The sequence below is a fragment of the Sylvia atricapilla genome, chromosome 1, assembly GCF_009819655.1.
Source record: "Sylvia atricapilla isolate bSylAtr1 chromosome 1, bSylAtr1.pri, whole genome shotgun sequence".
Lineage (NCBI taxonomy): Eukaryota > Metazoa > Chordata > Aves > Passeriformes > Sylviidae > Sylvia > Sylvia atricapilla.
Window position 1 is genome coordinate 129,635,432 of NC_089140.1, and position 22,500 is coordinate 129,657,931.

Consider the following 22,500-nt stretch of genomic DNA (forward strand, 5'->3'; position numbering starts at 1 on the left):
GGGGCGGGGCCGGCCGCCATCTTGAGCAGCCGTCGGCGGCCGCGGCGCTCGGCGCTCCGTGCGGGGTCTCTGCCCAGCCGCCGGCATGAGCGCGGAGGCGGCGGACCGGGAAGCCGCCACCTCCAGCCGGCCATGCACGCCGCCGCAGACGTCGTGGTTCGAGTTCGTGCTGGAGGAGGCGCTGCTGGAGCAGCACCTGCAGAAGCCCTCTCCCGGTGCGTGCCCTGCGGGCCGCCGCCTCCCCGCGGCCTCGGGTTCGGCCCGGCCCCGGCTGGGGCAGGATCGTTCCGGGGGCTGTGAGCTGTCGGTGCGGGAGCTCTGCTCAGCGGCCTCTGCTGCGCTGCTGGGCAGTGCGGGGCCGGGGAGCCGGGCACTGCCCGCCGGGCTGCGGCGGCATTTACCGTCGGCAATAACGCGTTTTTTCTCATTTCACATTATCTTTCCTATTCAATAACTTCATCTGTCTGTCTTTCTTGTCTGGTAGATCGCTTTTCCTTTCGCATATGTGAATGTTGTGTGCGGAAGTGTAGTTTGTTTGTTGGCTGGGAAGTGCTGCTCGTGAGCATCATTGCAGTTCACAGCCGGTCTCCTCCCATTGGAGTCTTGTTTATGGCAGGAGCTGAAGCCCCCCGAAAGGTTCAGTGCTGAAGTTGCTCTCTGGGCCTGGAATAAATAGAAATTGCGTCTGATGTAGTATAAGAAAGTGACCACATTTAAAATTACCTGATCTTTTGACAGTCATAAGTGGTAGTTATCTTTTTCAGTACCCGAATTCTGCAAGGAGGTGGAGGAAACAGGAAAGCCGGTGTTGCCAGTGTAGAGATCCTACATTCCAAAGCTTTCAAGAAAATTCGTGCTTTAAAAGTCTTTGCACTTATATAATGAAATAATTTTGTACAGTGCATATTAAAAGTAAATTTAAGCATAATATAGCTTAGCTCTTATGCTTAGATCTACGCTTAGATTTTGTACTTTATTTTGTAATTGATGAAGTAAATTTGTAGTACTTGTTTTGTGTTTCACAAAGTTCAGTGAGAGTGTAATAGTTGTGTTTTGGCTTCTTTTTTCAAAAGAGCTCAAAGGTATTTGCTATCTTTTTGTAAGGGAGAGATATGGGTGCTTTTTTGATGCTGTGTTTTAACCAGTCTGAAAGTATTTTCCAAATGTATTCAGAAGTACCAGCAATTGCTTGTCAATATACTTAATGTGCAGAGAACGACAAGTGGAGTTACAGTTTTTACAATTCATTTGTGATTTCATTAGGCAGCATTTATTTTCAGTAGATGGAAGTACTGAAACATAATTTATACAAAATAGTGAAACTAAATCAAAATGTAAGAGTGTGGTTACCATGGTCAAGTGAACTTTAATGTTAAGCAAAGATACGTTAATAGTCTGATTTGATTCAGCACGTGTATAACACAGTTTGGGATTAGTATCTACCAGGTAACAATGTCAGCACTATAAACACCAAGGATAAAGGAATCATGTTCATAGCTGGGAAAAAAAAAATTTCTGGGCTTACAAAGAATTTGAGGAGTAGCTTTGTTTTTTTGCAGACCCACCACCTGTGCAGCTGATTGTTCAGTTCTTGGAACAAGCTTCAAAACCATCAGTGAATGAACAGAACCAAGTCCAGCCACCACCTGATAACAAAAGAAACCGCATTCTAAAACTTCTTGCTCTCAAAGTTGCTGCTCATCTGAAGTGGGATTTGGATGTATTAGAAAAAAGGTATAGTACATCTTCATGCTAAGTTTACTACATTCAAGTGGCTTGAGAGATTATTTTTTTTAAAAATGGAAATCTGTCTTGCTCCCTCTTGGGTGCGAAAATTGAATTCAAATTTTATTTTAGCTGTAAGTTAGGAAAGAGTTTTGATAAGGGTAGTGTGTCTGAACAAATCAGTACTATTTAGAGAGGAAAAACAGCATGTCTTAGACATTAAGATGTGTACATGTAAACTGCATAAAGATGAATTGGAGGTTATATTTTCTTCATACTTCAGCCTCAGTTTCCTCATTCTAACATGCTTGAAATTGAAGGTCTTTCTCTGCCTTTGTTGATGTGAAGAACTCCATATATCTGTGAACTAGGTCACTGAAATGACTGGGATGATATAGACAAACCCCAGCTTTGCATCTTTCCTTTGGAAATTTCAGCTGAAGAATGGTCTGGTGAGCTAGAACAGTCAGGAACTGCTTCACTTTGACACATTAGGGGGCTGCACTTCACAGAGTCCCAGGATGGGTATGGTTGGAAAGAACCACAGTGGGTCATCTGATCCAACCTCCCTGCTCAAGCAGGGTCACCGCGGAACACATGGCACAGGATTGTGTCCAGGTGATTCTTGTTTACACTTGGCTTCCTGTTTACACTTAGGTAATGGCAGGAGTTCTTTATTCATTCACACACATCTTTTGTCCCCTTTATCTGAAATTTAATGTAAAATCTTAAAGGAGACAATAGTTGCCCTGGTTCTAACTTGCATGGAGTTGTTGAATCATTTAGGCTGAAGAGGAACTTTAAGATCATCTTAAATGTCAGTCACCCTGACACTGTGAAATCCACCACTAAACCATGTCCCTTAGTGCCACATCTGCATATAATTGAAATACTTTCAGGGTGTGATGGTGACTCAACCACTTCCCTAGGCAGCCTGTTCCAATGCTGACCATCCATTTGCTGAAAAACCTTTCCTAAAATTCAGTGTAAACCTCCCCTGGCACAACTTGAGGCCATTTCCTCTCATCCTGTCACTTGCCTGAGAGAAGAAACTGACCACCTATTTGCTACAACCTCCTTTTGGGGAATTGTAGAGAGTGATAAAGCTCCCCTCTGAGCCTTCTTTTCTTCTGGCTAAACACCCCCAGCTCCCTCAGCTGCTCCTTGTAGAACTCTTCTGATAGAAAATGAGACCTAAAATTTGTTAAACAGAAATCCTGGCTTTTTAGGCACTCTGTGTCATTTCACTGGTTGTTTTCAGTACTGGTTGCAAAGAATGCAAATTTTTCACAAAATCAAAGATACTTTGGCAGTAGCTGATTTAATTTTAAATAATGTCTCAGTTAGTAATGGTATTTTAGTTGTGTTAAATTATACCACAAAAGCTTGGAACAGTGCAGTCCAGCCTGCATCTCTTCTCATTTTATTAGAGATCTGTCCCAGCTAATGTGTCTTTTACTTATCTCTATTCAAAAAGTTCCTAGTCTTAACTTCACTTTATGTGAATGAAATTTCACTTGTGATGGAAATGGGTTTGTTTACCTTCAGGGAGTATGATCTGGGGCCGCTTTGAAAGAACTTCTTATTAGCTGGGTCATGCTGTTACAGGTGACTGGATTATTGTGGTAAGGTGCCTGTGTGGGCTAAGCAGTGATGTAGAATAGTAGTTCAGCTGTCAGGGTAGCTGAACTACTACCTGGGCCCATCCACTCGAGTTTAATTTATGCAACTAATAGTGGTAACTGCTTTACATACCTGATCTCAAATAATAAACTGAATAAACATCCACGTGATGTTAAGTAATAATCCAGTACTGAATAGTAGTATATATTGTTTTATATTCCCTAAGTAGATTTACTCTATGAAGTATCTGATTCTCTCTCTTTTATTTTTTTAATAGCTTGTCTGTTCCTGTATTGAACATGCTACTGAATGAACTTCTGTGTATCAGCAAAGTTCCCCCAGGAACTAAACATGTGGATGTTGATCTGTCCAGCTTACCCCCAACCACTGCAATGGCAATACTACTCTACAACAGATGGTAAACTGCTACAAGGCAATAATATAAAATCATTATAGAACAAATCAATGGTTTCTTCTATCTGTATAATTGTACATAGAAAGAGAAAGAGTCCTAAAGTACTCATAAATACTGTGATATGTTGCTAGATTTTAGTGAAGGAGCTGAGTCTGAAAAACTGCTCTAGAGCTGGTTTTCTTCCCTAAAATAATAGTCAAGATAGTGGTTTAAACTCTCTCCTTATGAATATAAATATCTTTGTCTTTAGCTTTTTATGGACATATGAGCATTTCTTAGCTGCTAGATGTGCTCTTGAGTAAAGGATGTATTCTAATGGTGTGATGTTTCTGAAATGTAAACTGCTGTTATCAAGAGGCCTGAAATCTGCTTGTTACACTTCTGAGGCTAATACCATTCTTTGCTATTTTTTTCCCCTATGTAGGGCCATCAGGACCATCGTTCAAAGTAGTTTTCCTGTAAAGCAAGTGAAACCTGGTCCACCTCAGTTAAATGTGTAAGTTGCAGATATAATTCATTTGAATGTTTTGGGTCTTTTATAATCAGGAGTGTAATTTCTAGGTGGATTAAATCACATTAGTAGCATACAGTTGCTTAAAATGTCTAGCTGTGACATGGAAAAACTGGATTTATTTCAAGTGTATTCTCACTTAACTGTCAGACATGCTTGATACATATACTTGTCTGTTGTTGCACTCTGTCAAGGTTATAATCTCTGTGACTTTGTCATGGCATGAAATATCATGGGAGGAAGGGAGATGGCAATTAGCCATGGTAGAATGCTTATGCTCTAGTTTAGATGGGGTACATTTCTTGCATTCTTTTGCATCCCTAACTTACAGCAGCTTGCTTAATATGGTTTATTACACCAGTTTGAAACATTGTGTATGATAACCTAAGAAACAATTACTTATTTTCATTTGCTTCATTAGGCAATAACATGTAATTTAAAATAAATTTTGCATTTTGCCTTCTAGAAGCTGTGAGGCTTTAGTAACAGCTTGTCTGTGACTTTTATGTTACAGATTTCTCTAAAAGTTGAAGGTATCTAAGTGGTGCTTTCCATGTGTTTCATGTTAATATTCTACTTAAGCATACTAGACCATACTTTTTTGAGAGAGTCTGTTAAATATGTTAATTAAACATAATCCTCTTCCTACTCCTTATTTTATTATAAATCTTATATTGTGCTATATGTGTCAGTCTGATCCTGAATTAAAAAAATCTGTGACAGAAAATAATTTAAAAATGCTTGTAATGTTTCACATGAACATGTGAACACACTTCTGCCCCTGACGTGTTTGAGAAGATTTAAATGTTGAAGCTTCATGAGACTTGGGGCTGTGGAAGCTTTCTTCATTACTGTTTTGCTGTTGAATTGGTATTAGCAATCTGATCTTAAAAAAAGCAATGGTAACTGCAATTTTTTTATTGAACCACATTCTCATACAAAACTATCTTTTAGTTATGTATAGTTCTGTATTTCAGATATAGATAGATAAGAGCAGTCAGTGGTCCTGCATCATCATGTTCAAAATGTAGTTAAAACCAAGTATGAATGAATTATTGTGATCTAGAACATGAAATAAAATAATATACAGATCTGCCTTATAACTGAACTGTTGACCTCTTGTGTCTAACTTGCAGTATGAATCATATTCAGCAAGAAAAGGAACTAACTGAAAATATTCTGAAAGTGGTGAGGCTCTTTTCCCTTCTTATTTTTGCTCGGAGTTACATGTAAATATGAATTTCTTTATTGTACAAAAAATACAAAAGCCAATTCTACATGGCATGGAACAATTGTGTAAGGACTTTTTTTAAAAATATCCTTTTACTGAACTGTTAAAATTGTAGCATTAACTTAAACCCAGAGTTAAATTCACAACCAATAGGATAATTATTTTCATGTATTTGAACTATTACAGTTGAAGGAGCAGGCTGCTGATTCCATCCTGGTCCTCGAAGGAGCACTTAAATTAAACAAAGATCTTTATGTCCATACTATAAGAACTCTGGATTTGTTGGCCATGGAACCTGGTATGGTGAATGGAGAAACAGAGAGTTCCACAGCTGGACTGAAAATCAGTGCAGAGGAGATACAGTGCCAGGTAGCTCACATTTTGTACTAAAGCTTTCAGTTTCTATCTGTTTCTTTAGAAAAAGGGTTAAGTAATAATTTTGAGGTAAATTGCAATATTTTTCTGTTAATGTTTCTTGTGTTGTTTTGGGGTTGTTTGTTTGTGGTTTTTTGTGGTTTAGGGTTTTTTGAGGGTTTTGTTTATTTGTTTGTTTGTGGGCTTTTTTTTTTTTTTTTGGAATGCAGTGAAATAATACTGGCTTCATTTTTACATTAATAGAACTTTTTAAAATCATTGTAAATATTGCTGCTTCCCACCAGCTTCTCACTTTTGCCCCCTCAATCCCCTGAAATAACCCATTATATGATAAGGACAGCTTATTGCATTGTTTTCAATGATTATGGGAAAATTATTCTTCAAATTAGTAGTGCTTGTGCAGAATTACTCAGACTGAGATTGCAGTTAGAGAGGAAGCATTTGAAGTATGTGGTGTAAGGTGTGCAGTGTATGGAAGGTGTGCAGGTAAATTAGATAAAAGTAGGAACAGTTAAAAGTACATGCAACATTTGAGCTGAAATGCCTAATCTTGACTCAAAACTTGATGTCCGAGACCGTGTGTTTGATATCAGTGCTGTTTGCAGGTTTGCTATGATTTGGGTGCAATCTATTTCCAACAAGGATCTACAAATGCAGCTGTTCATGAAAAGGCTAAGGAAAAGTTTTTCAAAACAAAGGAGCTGATTGCAAAGGTAACAAGTTTCTTTTAGCACGTGTGTTCAAGTCTTCTACAAACAAACCCTTGTCTAAATTATTGCTTCCTTCTCTAGCAGTTTAATAACTGTTGATGATATATAGAATTTTTAAAGAAACTTCCTGAAGTTCTGACAGTAATTTTTTTTTTAGTGTTATGCCTCGTTTGAAATTATATTAATTGGTTGCAGTATATTGCTGCTTTGTTCTGCATTTTGTAATGAATATTCTTTTACACAAATTGGATTGATGCAAAAAAATGCAGAAATGACACCTCCAGTGCTAATAGTGCCTTGACTGAACAGTACATCCTGTGTCCATGGTGACCATGTGTTTTGAGGAAGGTAACCATTCAGCACTTCATATTTTTTAATCTAACTTTCCCTTGGAAATCAGATTGCTTATGTTCTAACATTTTTAAAAGTACATCATAGTTTATAAGTTAGGTATACTTCCTTTTTTATTTTGCTTCATATTTCCAAAACTGCAGAACTCCAGTTTTTGTTTAAAGTGTGTACATGCACATTCTTTTGTTCCTTTGCTGTTACTTGGGGAAATTGTGAGTCTCTGTTTCTGAATTGGACATACTTTTCATAATACTTTGGCTTCTGAGATCTGATGTAACTCTTTCTTTTCAGAATGGCTCATCATCACTTCATTTCACCATAGATGAAGAACGGTTAGCAGGGTATTGTCAAGCTTGTGAAGTTCTTACCTCATCTTCTGATGATGCATCTCAACAGGCAACTCCATATAGCCAAATCCACAGCTGTTTGAAATCTGGCAAATATCAGGTAGGATGCCTAAATAAACCCACGTATGTTTGAGGGGTTTTTTTATCATTCTGTGTGGATGATTCCATTTGAACTGGTATGGATTTTAAGAAATTTTGAATGGTAATTAACATACTGTTTTAAATCCTCTGTGTTTAGGAATATAACATAATCTGGTACATATTAGATTAAAATATCTTGGATTCCATACAATGGTAAATAATTCCTGCCAGCTGAAATAGGGGATTTTCAGGTAGATTTTAATTCTTTGGGTTTCAGGGAATGTTGCTATTTAGATGTGCAAGTTTGTTTTGGGTTTTTGTAGGTTTTTTGTTGGATTTTTCTGATGATAGAGAACTTTTCTTGTTACTTGATTCCCTTTCTGGTTGTTCAGTGAACTTTAGTATTAAATATAGATGTGAGCTGCTTCTCTTATTTTCGTCATTTTTACCAAATAAAATAATTTTCTGTCTTGTTCTTTTGCATTATGCATTGACTATTCCAACTGTTTTTGTTACAGGACATAGTGAAGATATTCCTTGAAGATAACCTAACCCTCAGTTTACCTGAACAGTTCAGACAATCAGTGCTGAGAGAACTCTTCCAAAAAGCTCAGCAAGGGTGAGACTTTAAATAATGTTCAGTGATGATGAAAAGCAGTTTTCATTAGTTATGTTTTTTGTGAAAAGTTTGTAAAATCTTTTAACAATAATCTACTTACATCCAACAAACTTCAGTCAACATTTCTGTTAGCAGTAGTCAAAACCACATTTTTCATCACACCACAGCTCCTTTGTTGGATCTCACTGTGGCCATCTATGGAAAAAATGTAATGAACATAAATAGTTACTTTTATCACTTTATTGATTTTTTATTTTTTTTTAATTTCCACTTGCTGTGATACCAGTCTTTGTTTGTCAGAGCTCTCCTGTGATCTTCAGTTTTGTGTTCATGCAGGAATGATGCTCTGGATGAAGTTTGTTTCAAAGTCTGTGTGTGCAACACAATCTGCGATGTATTACAAGGTCGAATAATTGATATTCAGTTTTGTCAACTGTTCCTGAAACCCAGCAAAGAGAAAATAGACTTCCTTCTTGAGGTAAAACATTCCCCTAAAATTAGAAGTTTTTCAAAATGATATTTAGTAAGAGATTTCTTTACCCACACAACTATTATTATTGCAAGTGATACTTACATTTCTGAAGCCGAGAAAGGTAACTTCTCAAACATTATTCAACTTGTCTGCAGTTAGTTCAGTTCCACTCAGTGATCAGTTGTGCATCTGTGTTCCTCTGTTGGGGAGGATCCAGTGGTGAGCTGTTGCTTCAGCTTGTGTTTGAAATTGCTGCTATTCCTGGCATTGTTAAGTTATATGGAGATATTGCTGAATATTTGTTTTTATGGAATAAAGAATTAAATTCTCCTAGACAAAGAGAATGAATAGAAAAATGCTTGTGGTAGAGGACCACTTTGGCTTTACCAGCTTTGTTGAAGTTAGGGTGTGGTGAAGTGATCCTGAGTTACTGTTACCTGTGAGACCTACACTGTTATCCTTAGTGAAGCTTTTTAGGAAACTGTTACTGCTTAAACTAAACTTAATCATTTTATTGCATTGCTGTTATTTTAATGTCTTTTATTAATTTAAGCCTAGTTCTTTTGCTTGTCTCTTCAAGCATGTGACAGAAATTAACTGACAGTACTCTCTACTGTAGAGCAAGTAAAAGCTTACATCAACTGCTCATATTGGGACTGAAACTTATTTCTAAAATAAAAAATTCTTGCAAGCTGGCAACTAAATTCAACTTTCTAGTTATTTTTCAACTGCTGGTTTTACAAAAGCCCCAAGTCCTCGTTAATCTTACTGTTTTACACTTAGAAATATTTATTTTTATTCTCATGTGCTAAATGATCTTGTGAAGCTGACTGTTTGTGTGGCACTCAGCGTCTGTGCTTCTGTATTCCAGAGGAATAGGAAAAAGGAATGTGAATTATGCCTGAGGGAAGATCACAGTTGTCAGAAACATCCTGTCTTGTGTACAGGTTGAAGAAAACTGATCCAAATGGGATGGTGATAGACAGTCTTATTTCACACAATTGTACTGAGATTTCTTTATCAAGCTTTGTCAGTGAAATACTGTCTTACTTTCTCTGACTTACAGGAAACCCTTGAGAGTTGGTCTCATCTCTGCAGTTATAGTAACAGGGTTACATAGAGCAAAACAAAAATACTGATTTGATTCTAGATGAATTAGGGTAACCACCCAGCAATGCTGCACTTGGTTCCCACCCAACAGCACTTGAGCAGATTCAAAAATTACTCTTCAAAGTAAAAACAACAGGCAGGCCAAAAGAGTTTGGGTTGTTCAACCTGGAGAAGCAAAGGCTCCATCCAAAGGGATCTTGGAGCACCTTCAGGTACCTAAAGGGGGCTGGAAGAAAGCTGGAGAGGGATTTTTGCATTTTATTGTGGGACAGGACAAGGGTAATAGGTTCAAATTGAAAGTGGCAGGTTTAGATTAGATATTAGGAAGAAACCCTTTACAGTGAGGGGGGGTGAGGCACTGGCACAGGTTGCCCAGAGAAGCTGTGGATGCCCCATCCCTGGAAGTGTTCAAGGCCAGGCTGCATGGGACTTTGAGCAATCTGGTCTAGGGAAAGGCATCCCTGCCCATGGCAGGGCTGTTAGAACTGGATGATCTTTAAGGTCTCTTCCAACCCAAACCCTTCCATGATTCTGTAACTTTGTTGCCTCACTTGAGATAGGGGTTACTGGCTGTTACTGCTTGTGAGAAGGAAAGCTGGTCAGTAACACTGGCTGTAACTAAATATTATAAATGTGCAAGGGGGCTGCTTAGTTCCTTTCTGCTTTTTTTTTCCAGGTTTGTTCAGGGTCAATAAACTTGGAAGATGCTTCTGAAGAATTGAAGAGAAGAATGGCAGCATTTCTCAAGTATGTACCCGTATTAAGATAACGTGAATTTGCACTTTGTTAGCAATATAATACAGCACAATAAATATTTCAAGAACTTACAGCTGGAAAAATAAGCACTTTTTCCCTGCTTATGTACTAACATTTTTATTTGTTTAGAAACTTATGTTTGGGCATGGAAGATCTTCAGTTTGTCTTCATGATTTCATCTCATGAGCTTTTCATAAAACTGCTGAAGGATGATGAACGGAAGCTGTTGATTGACCAAATGCGGAAGAGATCTCCTCGAATCAATCTGTGCACAAAACCTGTGACTTCTTTTTATGATATCCCAGGTAATTGTCACAGTATTTTTGTTAACTTATGAGCAGACAGTTCCCGGTTTCCATGATGAAAACCTTGAGGTTACAAAGTGCAGGTCCGTTCTCAGAAAAGTTCAGGAGTTTTTAGAGAGAGTACTTCCTGTTGCTAGTTGGTGCATGTCCTGCTTGTTAAAGGTGGCTGTTACTTGCTTGTATCTCAAGTGTAATAGATAAGCTCAAATGAACATGTCCTGCGTGACAGAGTGAGAGTATGGCATTGGCTTGAACAAAATGTGGCTGTGGCAGCTGTTCCCAGAAAGAGAACCCTGCCTCTGGTCTTATGTACACAAATGATGATGTGACTATTGTGGTAAGCTGGACCAGGAGTGCCATCTGAATGAAGTTTTAAACCTACCAAAGTAAAACACAGATCTTTTCAACCAGTGAATTTCCCTGATACAGCTGGCTGGCTGTGCAGCTGCACAAGTCAAAGCTAACAAGAGGTGCCAGATGGTGGCTGGAGTGGGAAAGGCCTTACCTTTTCATCTCTAATGCAGTCTTCCAGTAACTTAAGCCAGTTAAGAGGATGTGTATTTTCACTAGAGCAGTATAGGAACACCTGTTTAATGTAGATCTTGAATCTATTGCTTTGCTATAGCAAGAGTGCTCAGAGCTGCTGGGGTGAGGAGGGGGGCTTACAGGCAGCCCTTTAGGTCAGGGTGAAAGTAGTACAAGGTGTTCATGGAAGGGCACAAATGGATGACTGGACCTATGGAAGCATGATGTATCTGCTGTTCTTACTGTATTCTGAATGAAGTGTTACATACTAAAGAATTGTAAGTATGTACATGGAGAAGAAATGTGCTGGAGACCTGGTTGCTTTTCTTCTAGCTTCAGCAAGTGTCAATATTGGCCAGCTTGAGCATCAGCTCATACTGTCAGTGGATCCTTGGAGGATTCGCCAGATCTTAATCGAGTTGCATGGCATGACCTCGGAACGCCAGTTCTGGACAATTTCTAACAAGGTAACTTAGTTCATATGGTCACGAGAGAGACTATAATTCAAGGACTGGTTAGGTATCTTACTGCAGTGAACCATAAACATTTTCTCATGCATCATCAGGGTGATTTATCTTTTCCCTCTCTGCATAGTGGTGGTTTAATAAGAATGGTGATACATATCTAAACTCACGTTCTATATGACAAATATTACAAGAAAACCTATAGCCTTTGTTTTAAGGAGTTACTGGCCATATCACAAGCTTTCTTTATGAGAAAAGATGTTTTCGTAGCTTTTGCTTTTCATGTTCTGACTAGATAGCAGTACTGTTTTAGCTTAAATTTCTGTCCTTAGAAGGTGAGAGCAAGAGAGAGGAAGACTTTTAAAGTAAAGATTTCTTGTCTTTTTTTGTTGCCTGCCTTAATTGTTGCATATTCAGAATGTGAACAAAGGCTAGTTGGGCATTTTTATTGTATTTCTAAATAAGCCATACATTACTTGTGATTAGATGTAAAGACAAGAGTTGGCAGTAGTTTTCGATATCTGGGGATTGTTGATGGTGTTTTAAGCAGTGATGCGAATTCTAAAACTTGTTTCTGTGCAAATGTCCTATGCGTTTCTCTCCCAGTGGGAAGTACCAAATGTTTACGGCAATGTTATTTTAGGAATCAAAGACAGTCTGACTAGGGATTTGGTCTACATCCTGATGGCGAAGGGATTGCACTGCTGTGCCATTAAGGTGAGCAAGCTGTCTGAGCTTACCTGGTTGGTTTGGAAAATTCAATCTTAATGAAATGGAAAATTTGGAAGGCCTTTTTCTAGAGAAAGGACTGAAAAATTTGGAGGTGAGGGAGGTGGTGTAACAAGCTCTGTGTTGTGTAATGGTTAAGTATTTGTCTCTCAGAGTTCCATCAGCAGAGCAAAGATAATGGCTTTTCAGTGAGTTGGGCTTGGAGATAATATCATTCCTATAAAGTTTGGATTATAACATTCTGTATCATGTGGCATCTAAATCCAGTAGTGATTTGATTTACTGATATGAAGTGCTGATCTTTTGGGTAAGTGTTTTACATAAGGAATTTATTGGAATGCTGTTCTATTTTCCTTGTAATTGACAAATTTGCTAAAATGCAGCTAAAACAAAATTGTACCAAACATACCAGTAGTTGGTTCTCGCATGGTTTTGCTTAAACTACTTGTTTTGTTATCATAAGATCTGAGACTCTTAAGCTTAATAGCACATCCCAAGGACTCCTAGGTAGACACTGTGAGATGCTTGAGCAATGCTGATGCTAATGGATGCCAAGGCTGGTTCAGCCAGGATAGAGTAATACTTTAACTTGTAGTATTTCCCCTTATGAATTCATTAGGAATCATTAATGCGTATAATTTTTATTGCAGGATTTTGTCCATGCAAAACAGCTTTTTGCTGCTTGCTTGGAGCTTGTGACAGAGTTTTCTCCAAAGCTCCGTCAGGTCATGCTGAATGAAATGCTGCTTTTGGATATTTATACTCACGAGGCTGGACCTGGTGCTTCTGGAGAACGTCCTCCTTCTGATCTTATAAGCAGAGTCCGAGGATATTTGGAAATGAGAGTACCTGGTAAATACATTACTGGCTTTCCTAGGATGCAGTAAAGCACAAACCTTGAGAGAAGAGGGAAAAAAAGCACAGCAAAATAAAACAACTTTGTATTGCAGATTAACCATTTAGGTGTATAAGTGGAAAAACAGCAGTGACTTTGATGCTGGTTTTAGTAAGATTTTAGAAGTGGGAAATGATCATGATGCCTACCTGTTGCTACACATTGACAGCTTCTGTTCAGTGCCACTTAAAGGACTTGAACAAGATAAACATGTCTGCACATCTGTCTAGAGAGTTTTGCTAGTTGTTAAAGCTTTCTCCTGGTTTCACAATGAGAGAGTAACATCGTGCTGTTGTGATTAGATGAAACCCTTGTTGCTCCTAATTTCCAGAGGTGATGTCTCTTGTAGGGATAGGCATCATATTTTCCTGTCATAACTGTGGAACAAAAACAGCTGGTTAGAGGGAATGAGATTTGCTTGTTTTCATACAACACCATTTTGCAACACTCTTTTCTCAAAAATAAAAAGTTAAACAAAGAATCCCTTTCCTTTTAGATATTCCTCTTCGACAAGTTATAGCTGAAGAATGTGTTGCCTTCCTGCTAAACTGGTGTGAGAATGAGTATTTGACCATGCAAGTTCCATTACCTCTGGTTCAGACTAATCCTTATGTGAAGGTAACAAGTGCTCAGTCTCAAAGTTTTCTCAGACTGTAATTGGCTTTTTTCTGTTGAGTATTTTGTACTTTTCAAAGCAAGTATCCTTTTGCTCAAGAGTGTGGGGCTTTATGGCTGTAATGAATTAAGTATGGGTAGAAGATAGTAGTGCTGAGCAACAAGCATGTTTAGCACTTTACAAAAAACATGATAGCTGTGCTGCAGGAACACATGAAATCTTGGCCCTTGTTGGCTGCCAGCTAAGATTGGTTCCATCAGGTGTGTCTGGTTATGATCCAGATCTGGTTGAGATGCTGTACGACTTCCCTAAAGGTCTCTCCTCTCAGCTGGAATTCAGCCTAGATTTATGTAGGAGATATGAGAAGTCTGCAGATCTCTGAGTCCATGTCTGGCTTCTTTTCCTAAGTTCCAATATGGAACTTGTGTTCCATATTCACTGTAAGAATATGGAACACCAGTGTTGAATTTTTGGAGACATTCAAGCCCTGCCTTCTTTTAAAATTTGTTTTCAAAATTGTTTCACAAGCATTTTTCTACTTCACAGTTAGGCCATGGAGGAGATGCCAGGTTGTATTACAGGACAGGTTCATTTTTACCCTGCTCTGCTTACCTGTGAATACCATGCAGTTTCTCTTTTGAGGTTCAGTTTTTTTGTATAACGTGCCAGTTTCAGTTAAGATTAATTACTATAGGGAAGTTAAGTGAGTTTCTAAAGAGTTAGTATTTATAAAATGGTATTTTATGGGGTTTAGGTTGTATGCAATATGTTTGTCTTCTGGAGCTTGTAATAATGAAATACACACCAAGGAAGCTAATAAATGGAAAAATGCTCTGTTTAATTCCTGTTTTCCAGCTTCATCAGTGTTCTCTGCTGCAGAATTTAGTCACATTGCTTTGTAGCTCGTAACTTAAAATCATTTGTTTAGCCATTTTAAAAGCCAGTAATTCCTTTGCTTGTAGATGATATGCAGAGAAGCCTTAGTTCCTGTGTTTTTTCTGTTGTGTTGCATAGCTGGGCCAGTTGCTGGCTGCTACATGCAAAGAACTGCCAGGTCCCAAAGAAAGTAGACGCACAGCTAAAGATCTCTGGGAAGTTGTTGTGCAAATCTGCAGCGTATCCAACCAGCACAAACGTGGCAATGATGGGAGAGTGAGTTTGATAAAACACAGGGAGTCTACACTGGGTATTATGTACAGGTATGTTTTCTAAAATTATTTTTCAAGGTGACTTGAATGGTTTGTTTGATCCCATGTTCTAGTTCGATAATTGTCTGAATTCCACTATCAGAGTGATGGCAGCTGCTAAAGAGCTGAGTAAAAATCCTGTCCTCTGTGGGAATTGGGTATTAGGAGGGGCCTGTTGACTTTCCTTTTTGGAGGCAGAAAAGGCGTGTGTGGGAGGCAGCTCTCCAAGCAGAAACTGAAGCATATGTGGCTATGCTCCCATTATAACCAGTGTAGATCTTCCAATAAAGTCAATGGCATCTAGAGGGCAGTTTAGCTGATAGGTTGGAGGTTTCTGCTTTGCAGCAAGTAGAATTATTCTGTATCAGTTTTATACTTCTATAGTTGTATCAAGCACATAGCTCACAGCATGGGTATTTAGCTTTGTTTCTGCATCTAAAACGAAGTGTAACTCAGTCTTAAAATGAAATTCTAGTTCAGCTAGGCTCTGCAAAGAGTGAGGAAGTCAAATTACTCTGGTCAAGAGTTTTTTGTCAGACACCTTCATACCCTTAGCCTCAAATTACTGATTCAGGACACTCTGATTTGGCCTGTTTGGAAGTCTAAGCCTAAACATAAGTTGTCTAATGTGGTGCAGTTTGGCCCGTGTGATTACACTGAACAGCTTTCCATGTTAAAGCCTCGGGAAGGGTGCCTCTATCAAACTTCTGTCTGTGTCTTTGCCTTCCTTGAGCTCATCAGGATAACCATTTGCTTATGCTGCTGTGGGGCAGGTGTAAGAGGTACAGACGTGCTGTAGCTTCCAGTTGTGTACTCTGGCAAGGAAAAGGAGTACAGGTGTACTCCAGGTTACTGAACCTTTCCTGACTCCCCTGAGTCAACCAGTAAAGGGCTGTGACCCTGTTATTTTGGAAGTGAAGCAGTGAAACCTTTCCAAAGTCTGTCCTTGTCTGGATTGTCTTATGGTGACAATTTCTGATGTTCATTACAAGGCAATTGAAGTACATTATAAATGGTCAATGTGTACCCTCTTCTGTAAGTGTGTAGGTCATTGTTGCAAACCTAGCTTGGGGAATTGCAGTACAGCTCATTGGTTTCCCTTTTAGAGTCAGTGGTTGACTTCTGTGATTTTCATGCCTTTTATAGCTTGATAGAACAACATATCTCTTACTTAAGCTGTTTTTAGTGTAAAATTTGCTAGTAACTGTATTAAAAGTGAATGGGCTGCTTGAACACATTCATTTACATGCCTTGCATTTGTAAGCTTAGAGGTGAAGAGGTATTTTAGCAGATGAAGAATTTGCTCTACTGACTCTTGTTTTAAGTGTGCATATATTCTTTATTTTGGGTGATTACTTACATGGGTATTTGTGTCCCTAATTTAGGAGCGAACTGTTGTCCTTCATCAAAAAGCTTCGGGTAAGTCAGAGTGGTCTTGAAAATTTGTTTGCAACCAAATCTTCCTTTTGGTGGGGTATTTTTCTGGACGACTTGTGCTAAATTCCAGAAAATTGAACACTTATATGGGTGTTTGTATGGTGAAAAACGTCTGAATTTGCTATACCTGGCGCACAGCAGTGTGGAATAGCTTGTAAAAAAATTACCCTGAATTCTGATGGAGATCTGTTTACATTGGGAGTGTATTTTATTGCAGCTGTCATGAAGCAAAGCATTCCTTTTGGAGGGAGACAGAAGCTGCTACATGCATCATACTAAGCAGCAGAAGTAAGAAGGAGGGAAATTGTTTATAGCTTCTGGGTTTGTAAATGCATAGAAAGTTGTAGTAAACCTAGCTTAAGGTTAGGTAGTAATCGCAGAAATAACAAAGATGTGTAAAACAAAAAGTGAAGTTTATATCCAAGGAGTTACTCAGGAAAATTTAAGTAACTAAAAACTTTCTACAGAAAAATTTTTGCAGTGTCCTTGTGTTGCAGGTCTCTTAACAAAATATTGTCCTATTTCAAAAGGAAATTAAAGTGATGGCAGAACTTCTTACATAGTTTTAAAGCTTAGGAAAGAAAGTGGAGTTTCATCAGTTCATGGGAATATTTTTTTTTCCCCCCTTCAGGAGCCATTGGTTCTAACTACAATATTGTCCCTGTTTGTCAAACTTCATAATGTTCGGGTTAGTATATATCATCAAAGTGTTTCATGGTTTTCTTGAAATGTTTCTTGTTGTGATTTCTCATACCATCTTTCTTCTTTTAGGAAGACATTGTGAATGATATTGCAGCAGAACACATTTCTATCTGGCCCTCATCCATCCCCAAGTAAGAGGATGATGGAAAACACTTTTTTCAAAATACTGTATGTGATGGGTTTGGTCCCAGTTACTGTTAGTGTGATTTCTCCATGTAAAGGCATCACTGCCCCCATTCTGTCTCTGGGAAGGTTGGTTTGAGGGCATGAAGCGCTTTGTTCCTGGTTTGATGGTCCTGATGGAGATATAGGAAAGAAGAAAGAGGAGAGGAAAAAATGGGTGTTTTTTAAGCTGTGTGCTTTATTGAACCAAGTTGTTATATGTAACTGTGTGAACTATATAATACTTTATTATGAAATCACTGATATTTTTTGAGGTGTGTTCGAATAATTGCCAAAATTGGAAGTGGCAGTTGGTATGTATTGATTTATTCTGGCTGGATTCAACTATATTTCTCCACTGAAATTTAGAGGCTCTGTGGGGTGGGATCTCAGAATCTGGTTTAGTTCTGGCTTTTTATTCCAGCCTGTGGAGGCTGTATTTGTTTTACAGATTTATGGTATTGTAACAACAGTAGTCTTAGTCAACACAAAATCTTTTCTGGAGTTATTTATGCTTCACGCTTTTTTTTTTAATGCAAGTTATTTATGCAGCGTGCTTTGGACTTGAACTAGATGGGAAATCAAATTATTGGTTAAAAAAACAATAAGAATTATTTGTCTTTCTTTTTTCCTTTAGTCTTCAATCAGTGGACTTTGAAGCTGTAGCTATTACAGTAAAAGAGCTGGTCAGTTATGCCTTGACTATCAATGCAAACAACCACTTCTGGTTAATTATTCAGGCAGATATTTATTTTGGTAAGTGAAACTAATGTCTGTGTTTAACATGAGTGTAGAGGTACCTTGCTGCTCTGAGATTTGTTTGACATAAACACTCCTTGTATTTCCTTTTATGAAAAGAAATTTAAGTGATATATGAGGTTAAAGTCTTCAGATGCAGTGGTGTAGGTGGATTTGTCTGGGAAGGTGTCTAAGCCCACACACAGACTGAGTTTCTGATAGGTCATGCAGACTTGTTTCTAGGGTAAGGGAAACTTTAACAGTTACCTTTAACTTCACTTTTCTAGTGCAGTTGGTCCTTGAGTGGTGTGCTATGGGTTTGTACAATTACTTGAGTATTTTATAAGTGAATGGAAAGTTGTGAATAGTGGTTGCTTTTAAATGTGGAGATCAGCTTCACTGGAGCTGATGAGCAAAGTGGAGAGGATCTGTATTTTATATAGGGAAGTATCAAGGATTTGTAAATGAGGAAGAGTTTGTAAATATGGAATAGCTAAAGCTTTATAACCCTTGGGGTGAGAGGAGGGATCTTAAGCCAGTGTTCAGTGCTGTGATGTTACATAGGGGAGACTGATTCAGAGTCATAAACCTATTTTTCAGTGTTTATTGCCTGTACAAAGTGCAGCAGCATCCCAGAAGGAGGACATTTATGTAAGGCTTGAAAGAGCAGTAGTTGGAGCAGTGGCAGTGGTTCTATTTCAGCAGCCATGGGCAAGCAGGCTGCTCCTGCCACAGAGCCCGGGAGGCTGCTGCCTTTGCTGCAGCTCGGGAAGGGCTTAGTGGGAGTAGGAGGAGTGCTGAGCCATGAGAGTGCTGATCGTCTCACTCACACCAGCATAACTCCTTCACTACCCACTGTGTGCTAAGCTCAGTGAAGACAAACTTCCACTCTAAGGTTGATGGATTCAGGATCAGCTACCTGAAAAAAATAAAAATATCTCCAAAAGGTAGAAATTTGCCTGTGGTGCTAGTTTCCCTGATTGTGTAGTTTTTCCATCTACCACTGTGTAACCACTTTCTGTGTGTCCATGCTTTTTAAACAACGAAACATGAGTCATTTTCCCAATAGAATTCAGCTATGAGATACACATCTGAATAATTTTATAAACAATTGAGTATTAAAATAACTGCTGTATTTACTCTTGAGGCCTTATGTTGCTTTTTTTCCCTTGGCAGCAACTAATCAATATTCAGCAGCCCTTCACTATTACCTGCAGGCAGGAGCTGTATGCTCAGACTTCTTTAATAAGATGGTGCCACCAGATGTGTACACAGACCAGGTGAGCTAAAGTGGGATTTACAAAAATCTCTTTGGATTCAGTCAGCATCCTGATTCTATGTAGAGATAAAACTGTCCAGCACACACATTCCTGTAGCATGTGAGGTGTTATATCCTGATGCATTTAGGAATACATATCCTCATTGGTCCTTTTACTTTGTTGGCTTGTTGCTTGAAAGCCATAGAAAATCTGAGACTTCTCCCTTGCTGAATCACAGAAGACTTTTCTGTTAGTTCACAGAGGCTGCAGAGCTGTGTGCTGGGAAAGCACTGTGGGGCACCAGTGGAGCAGAGAGCAAATGGGAAAGGCCAGAGCACAATCACTGTGTGGTGTGACCATCCCTGGCTCATCTCTACAGAGCTGCCCCATGCTGGGCAGGGCTGGGGGCCAGAACCCTCAGGACAGTGAGCCCTCAGCAGCAGTGCTCCAGTGCCCACCTGAGCTCCAGCTGCTGAAAACATCTGGCTCCCACTGTGCTGGAAATCTCTACAGTGAGGAAGGCTCAGTTCATCAGTGGATGTGCTAAAGCCTGGGAGTTTTAGGGGATAGAAGAATGTACATAGCTATTTAGCTGGTCCCTTGAATTAAAAAAGAAAACAAGAATAAAAATTGTGGTTTGTGTTCCAAAACAAGCATTTCAGAATGTGTTTTGTTTTTAACCTTTCTGTAGGTGATAAAAAGAATGATCAAGTGCTGTTCTTTACTCAATTGCCACACCCAGGTAAGAGGTGAAACATGTCATAACTAAAACATTTGTTTATAAATGTTTATATAGTGGATAACTTCTAAAAAGACTGAATTCAACTTCCCTTGGAGATGCAATCCAAAGTAGAGTAGGTTTTGTTACCTTTACTTCTAGGACAGTTATAGGACTAAAGTTAATGAGTAAATAAACATATACTTGGAAATGTAAAAAGTAGAAGTTGTCAGGGGGTGTTTTGTCCTATTTTACTCTGATAATATAATTTTTTTTTTTTTTTTTAGAGAGAAGGTATCTGTGGGGTAGTGTTGGGAATCTGGCCTTGTTTTTCATAACTGCAGGTGCTATTGCTGTTCTGTGGGGTCAGTCATTCTTCAGGAAGTAACAAAGCTTGTATTTGGCTGTGCTTTAAAAGCTCTTAAATGCATTTGGAAATCTGGAAGCCAGCTCAGTCCCTTCTGATCTGAGTAAATCCCTTTTTCTTTTGGCTGTTACTGCTGGAGTGATCTGTGTTCAGGTGCTCAGAGCTTGCTCACACTGGAAGCAAGGTGTAGATTAGATCTAGAAAAGGAGTGGAATGAACAAGGCATTGTGTGGAAGGTTTATGGGGAATTAAGGCTGTCAGAATCACTGTGTTTCCTTACAGGTCGCTATTTTGTGCCAGTTCCTCAGAGAAGTAGACTATAAAACTGCTTTTAAGGCACTGCAGGAACAGAACAGGTAAATGTTACAACAAAGTTTGTAGATGCTTAAACACAGTATGTGACTGTGTCAGTTAACCTGCCTTGTCTTTCAGTCATGATGCCATGGATTCTTACTATGAATACATCTGGGATGTCACCATCTTGGAGTACTTGACATGTATCCTTTTGCTGGAATAACACACACACTGGATGTTCACAGCTGGGAAAAGTCCATTACCTACCTAAGTGACTTTTCTTGACTTGTCCTCAGATCTCCACCACAAAAGAGGCGAGACAGACAAGCGGCAGATAGCAGTAAGTTAACCCAGGGATTTCTTTAGAGTCTTTCCCTCCCTGAAATCACCTCTGAAAAAGTGGTTTCAATTCCAAATTTAATTTTGTCCCACAGCTCTTTTAGAATCTGGGTGCTTTACATAAAGCTGTGGCTGTAGTAGGTGGTAGGACATGCTACAGAAATTAATCACCCAAGGAACTAGTGCTGAAAATGCCTTGAAATGAAAGAGCTCTACTGGAAGGCCTCATGCTGGTTGTGTCTCCTCTTTTGTTTCAAGATAAAAGCCATTGGCCAGACAGAGCTGAATGCCAGCAATCCTGAGGAAGTCCTACAGCTTGCTGCTCAGAGAAGGAAAAAGAAGTTTCTTCAAGCAATGGCAAAGCTTTACTTTTAAGCTAATGGTGGAAGACTATTACAAAATATGTAAAAGTGAAAAAATCTTTCAAGACTTTATTATTTTTTAAAATTCATTTAAATTTTTGTACAACATTTACAGTCTAGTATCTTTCTTCTTAGAAATAGATGAAATCTTATAATAAACCCCTTATTTTTACAAACTGTACAGAAGGCTGAAAGCAACTGCAGCTAGTTCCACAATGGCTTGTTTGAAGAAGACATGAATTCAAGTTTGCCAAGTTGTTGTGAGTGTAATGTGGATGTGGGTGGCACTTGATGCTCTAGTGCAGCTTTGTGGGCTGCTCAGTGTCATGTAACACTTGTCCCTGGCTGTGTGGCACACCTAGGAGCATCATGAAAGGAGGACTGATACCCTTCTTTCCTAGTACTGCCCTTCATCACAGAAGTGACTCAGAGGTAGTGAATATTCTGAGGAAAACACAGTAGTTAATGCTGTTTATAAACACTGATAACATACAGCTCCACAGTTTAAAATACTGTTCCTATGACATGAGTGGTTGTAGAGTACCTGTGGCTCCCTTTATTCCATACCTTCTCCAGGTCTCATGCTGTTCTTTCTTGTTGCAAGTGACTGGCTGGGGACTGTACTTCTTCCAGTTAGGGTTACTGCAGCAGCAGGCTCTTTGCTAGTACTCTTACCTGAGGTCAGCGATACACTAAAACTGAAGTTTATGGCAGGCCTAAAAGGGCCCTAAATTTGTCAGCCTCTTGTGGAGCTTGGATTTGATACAAGGATGGCTGCCCTGTCCTGCACACACAGTGGTTTTGGAGATGTGAACTGCTTACCCACAGGCCTCTAATAATACTGCACCTGAGCTGGGGGGACTAACAACACAAGTGAGCTCTGACCTTACCAGGAAAAGAACAAGGGTCAAAAAGAGGTAATACATACAAGCTGCCAATAGTCTCCTGCTCATCTAACCCAAATTAAAGCAAGTCTGCCATGGATACTGAGTGGACAAATCTTGCCACCCACCCCTATTAGAAATGTTCTTGGAAGTCATAAGTTAAGAATTACCATGAAGTCACATTAGAATGG

General features: G+C 39.0%; 1 protein-coding gene across 4 annotated transcripts; it reads left to right on the plus strand.

Annotated features, from left to right (window-relative positions):
• On the plus strand, positions 1-21,533 carry INTS8 (integrator complex subunit 8). Of its 4 annotated transcripts, XM_066333651.1 has the most exons (27): positions 1-215; positions 1,560-1,734; positions 3,626-3,766; positions 4,188-4,259; positions 5,411-5,462; positions 5,692-5,874; positions 6,486-6,593; positions 7,233-7,388; positions 7,888-7,988; positions 8,325-8,466; positions 10,247-10,317; positions 10,456-10,631; positions 11,490-11,623; positions 12,227-12,337; positions 13,000-13,201; positions 13,741-13,862; positions 14,875-15,059; positions 16,433-16,466; positions 17,116-17,172; positions 17,256-17,317; positions 17,986-18,104; positions 19,263-19,366; positions 20,037-20,087; positions 20,713-20,786; positions 20,863-20,927; positions 21,021-21,064; positions 21,322-21,533. In XM_066333651.1, the coding sequence occupies exons 1-27, from the start codon at positions 86-88 to the stop codon at positions 21,436-21,438; spliced, it is 2,988 nt and encodes a 995-aa protein (XP_066189748.1). In that variant the 5' UTR covers positions 1-85; the 3' UTR covers positions 21,439-21,533. The 4 variants fall into 4 exon arrangements, 3 of the variants coding, with proteins under 3 accessions (XP_066189748.1, XP_066189754.1, XP_066189765.1); XM_066333657.1 differs by lacking the exon at positions 17,116-17,172; XR_010745144.1 differs by lacking the exons at positions 20,713-20,786; positions 21,322-21,533.
• Positions 21,534-22,500: the final 967 nt, after the last annotated feature.

Bases quoted from the DNA above. Each gene is read 5' to 3' on its own strand.
- INTS8 (XM_066333651.1), top strand. From the start codon at position 86: ATGAGCGCGGAGGCGGCGGACCGGGAAGCCGCCACCTCCAGCCGGCCA. The intron at 4,260-5,410 runs GTAAGTTGCAGA...TCTAACTTGCAG, and splicing joins GGTCCACCTCAGTTAAATGT to TATGAATCATATTCAGCAAG. The intron at 19,367-20,036 runs GTGAGCTAAAGT...ACCTTTCTGTAG, and splicing joins CAGATGTGTACACAGACCAG to GTGATAAAAAGAATGATCAA.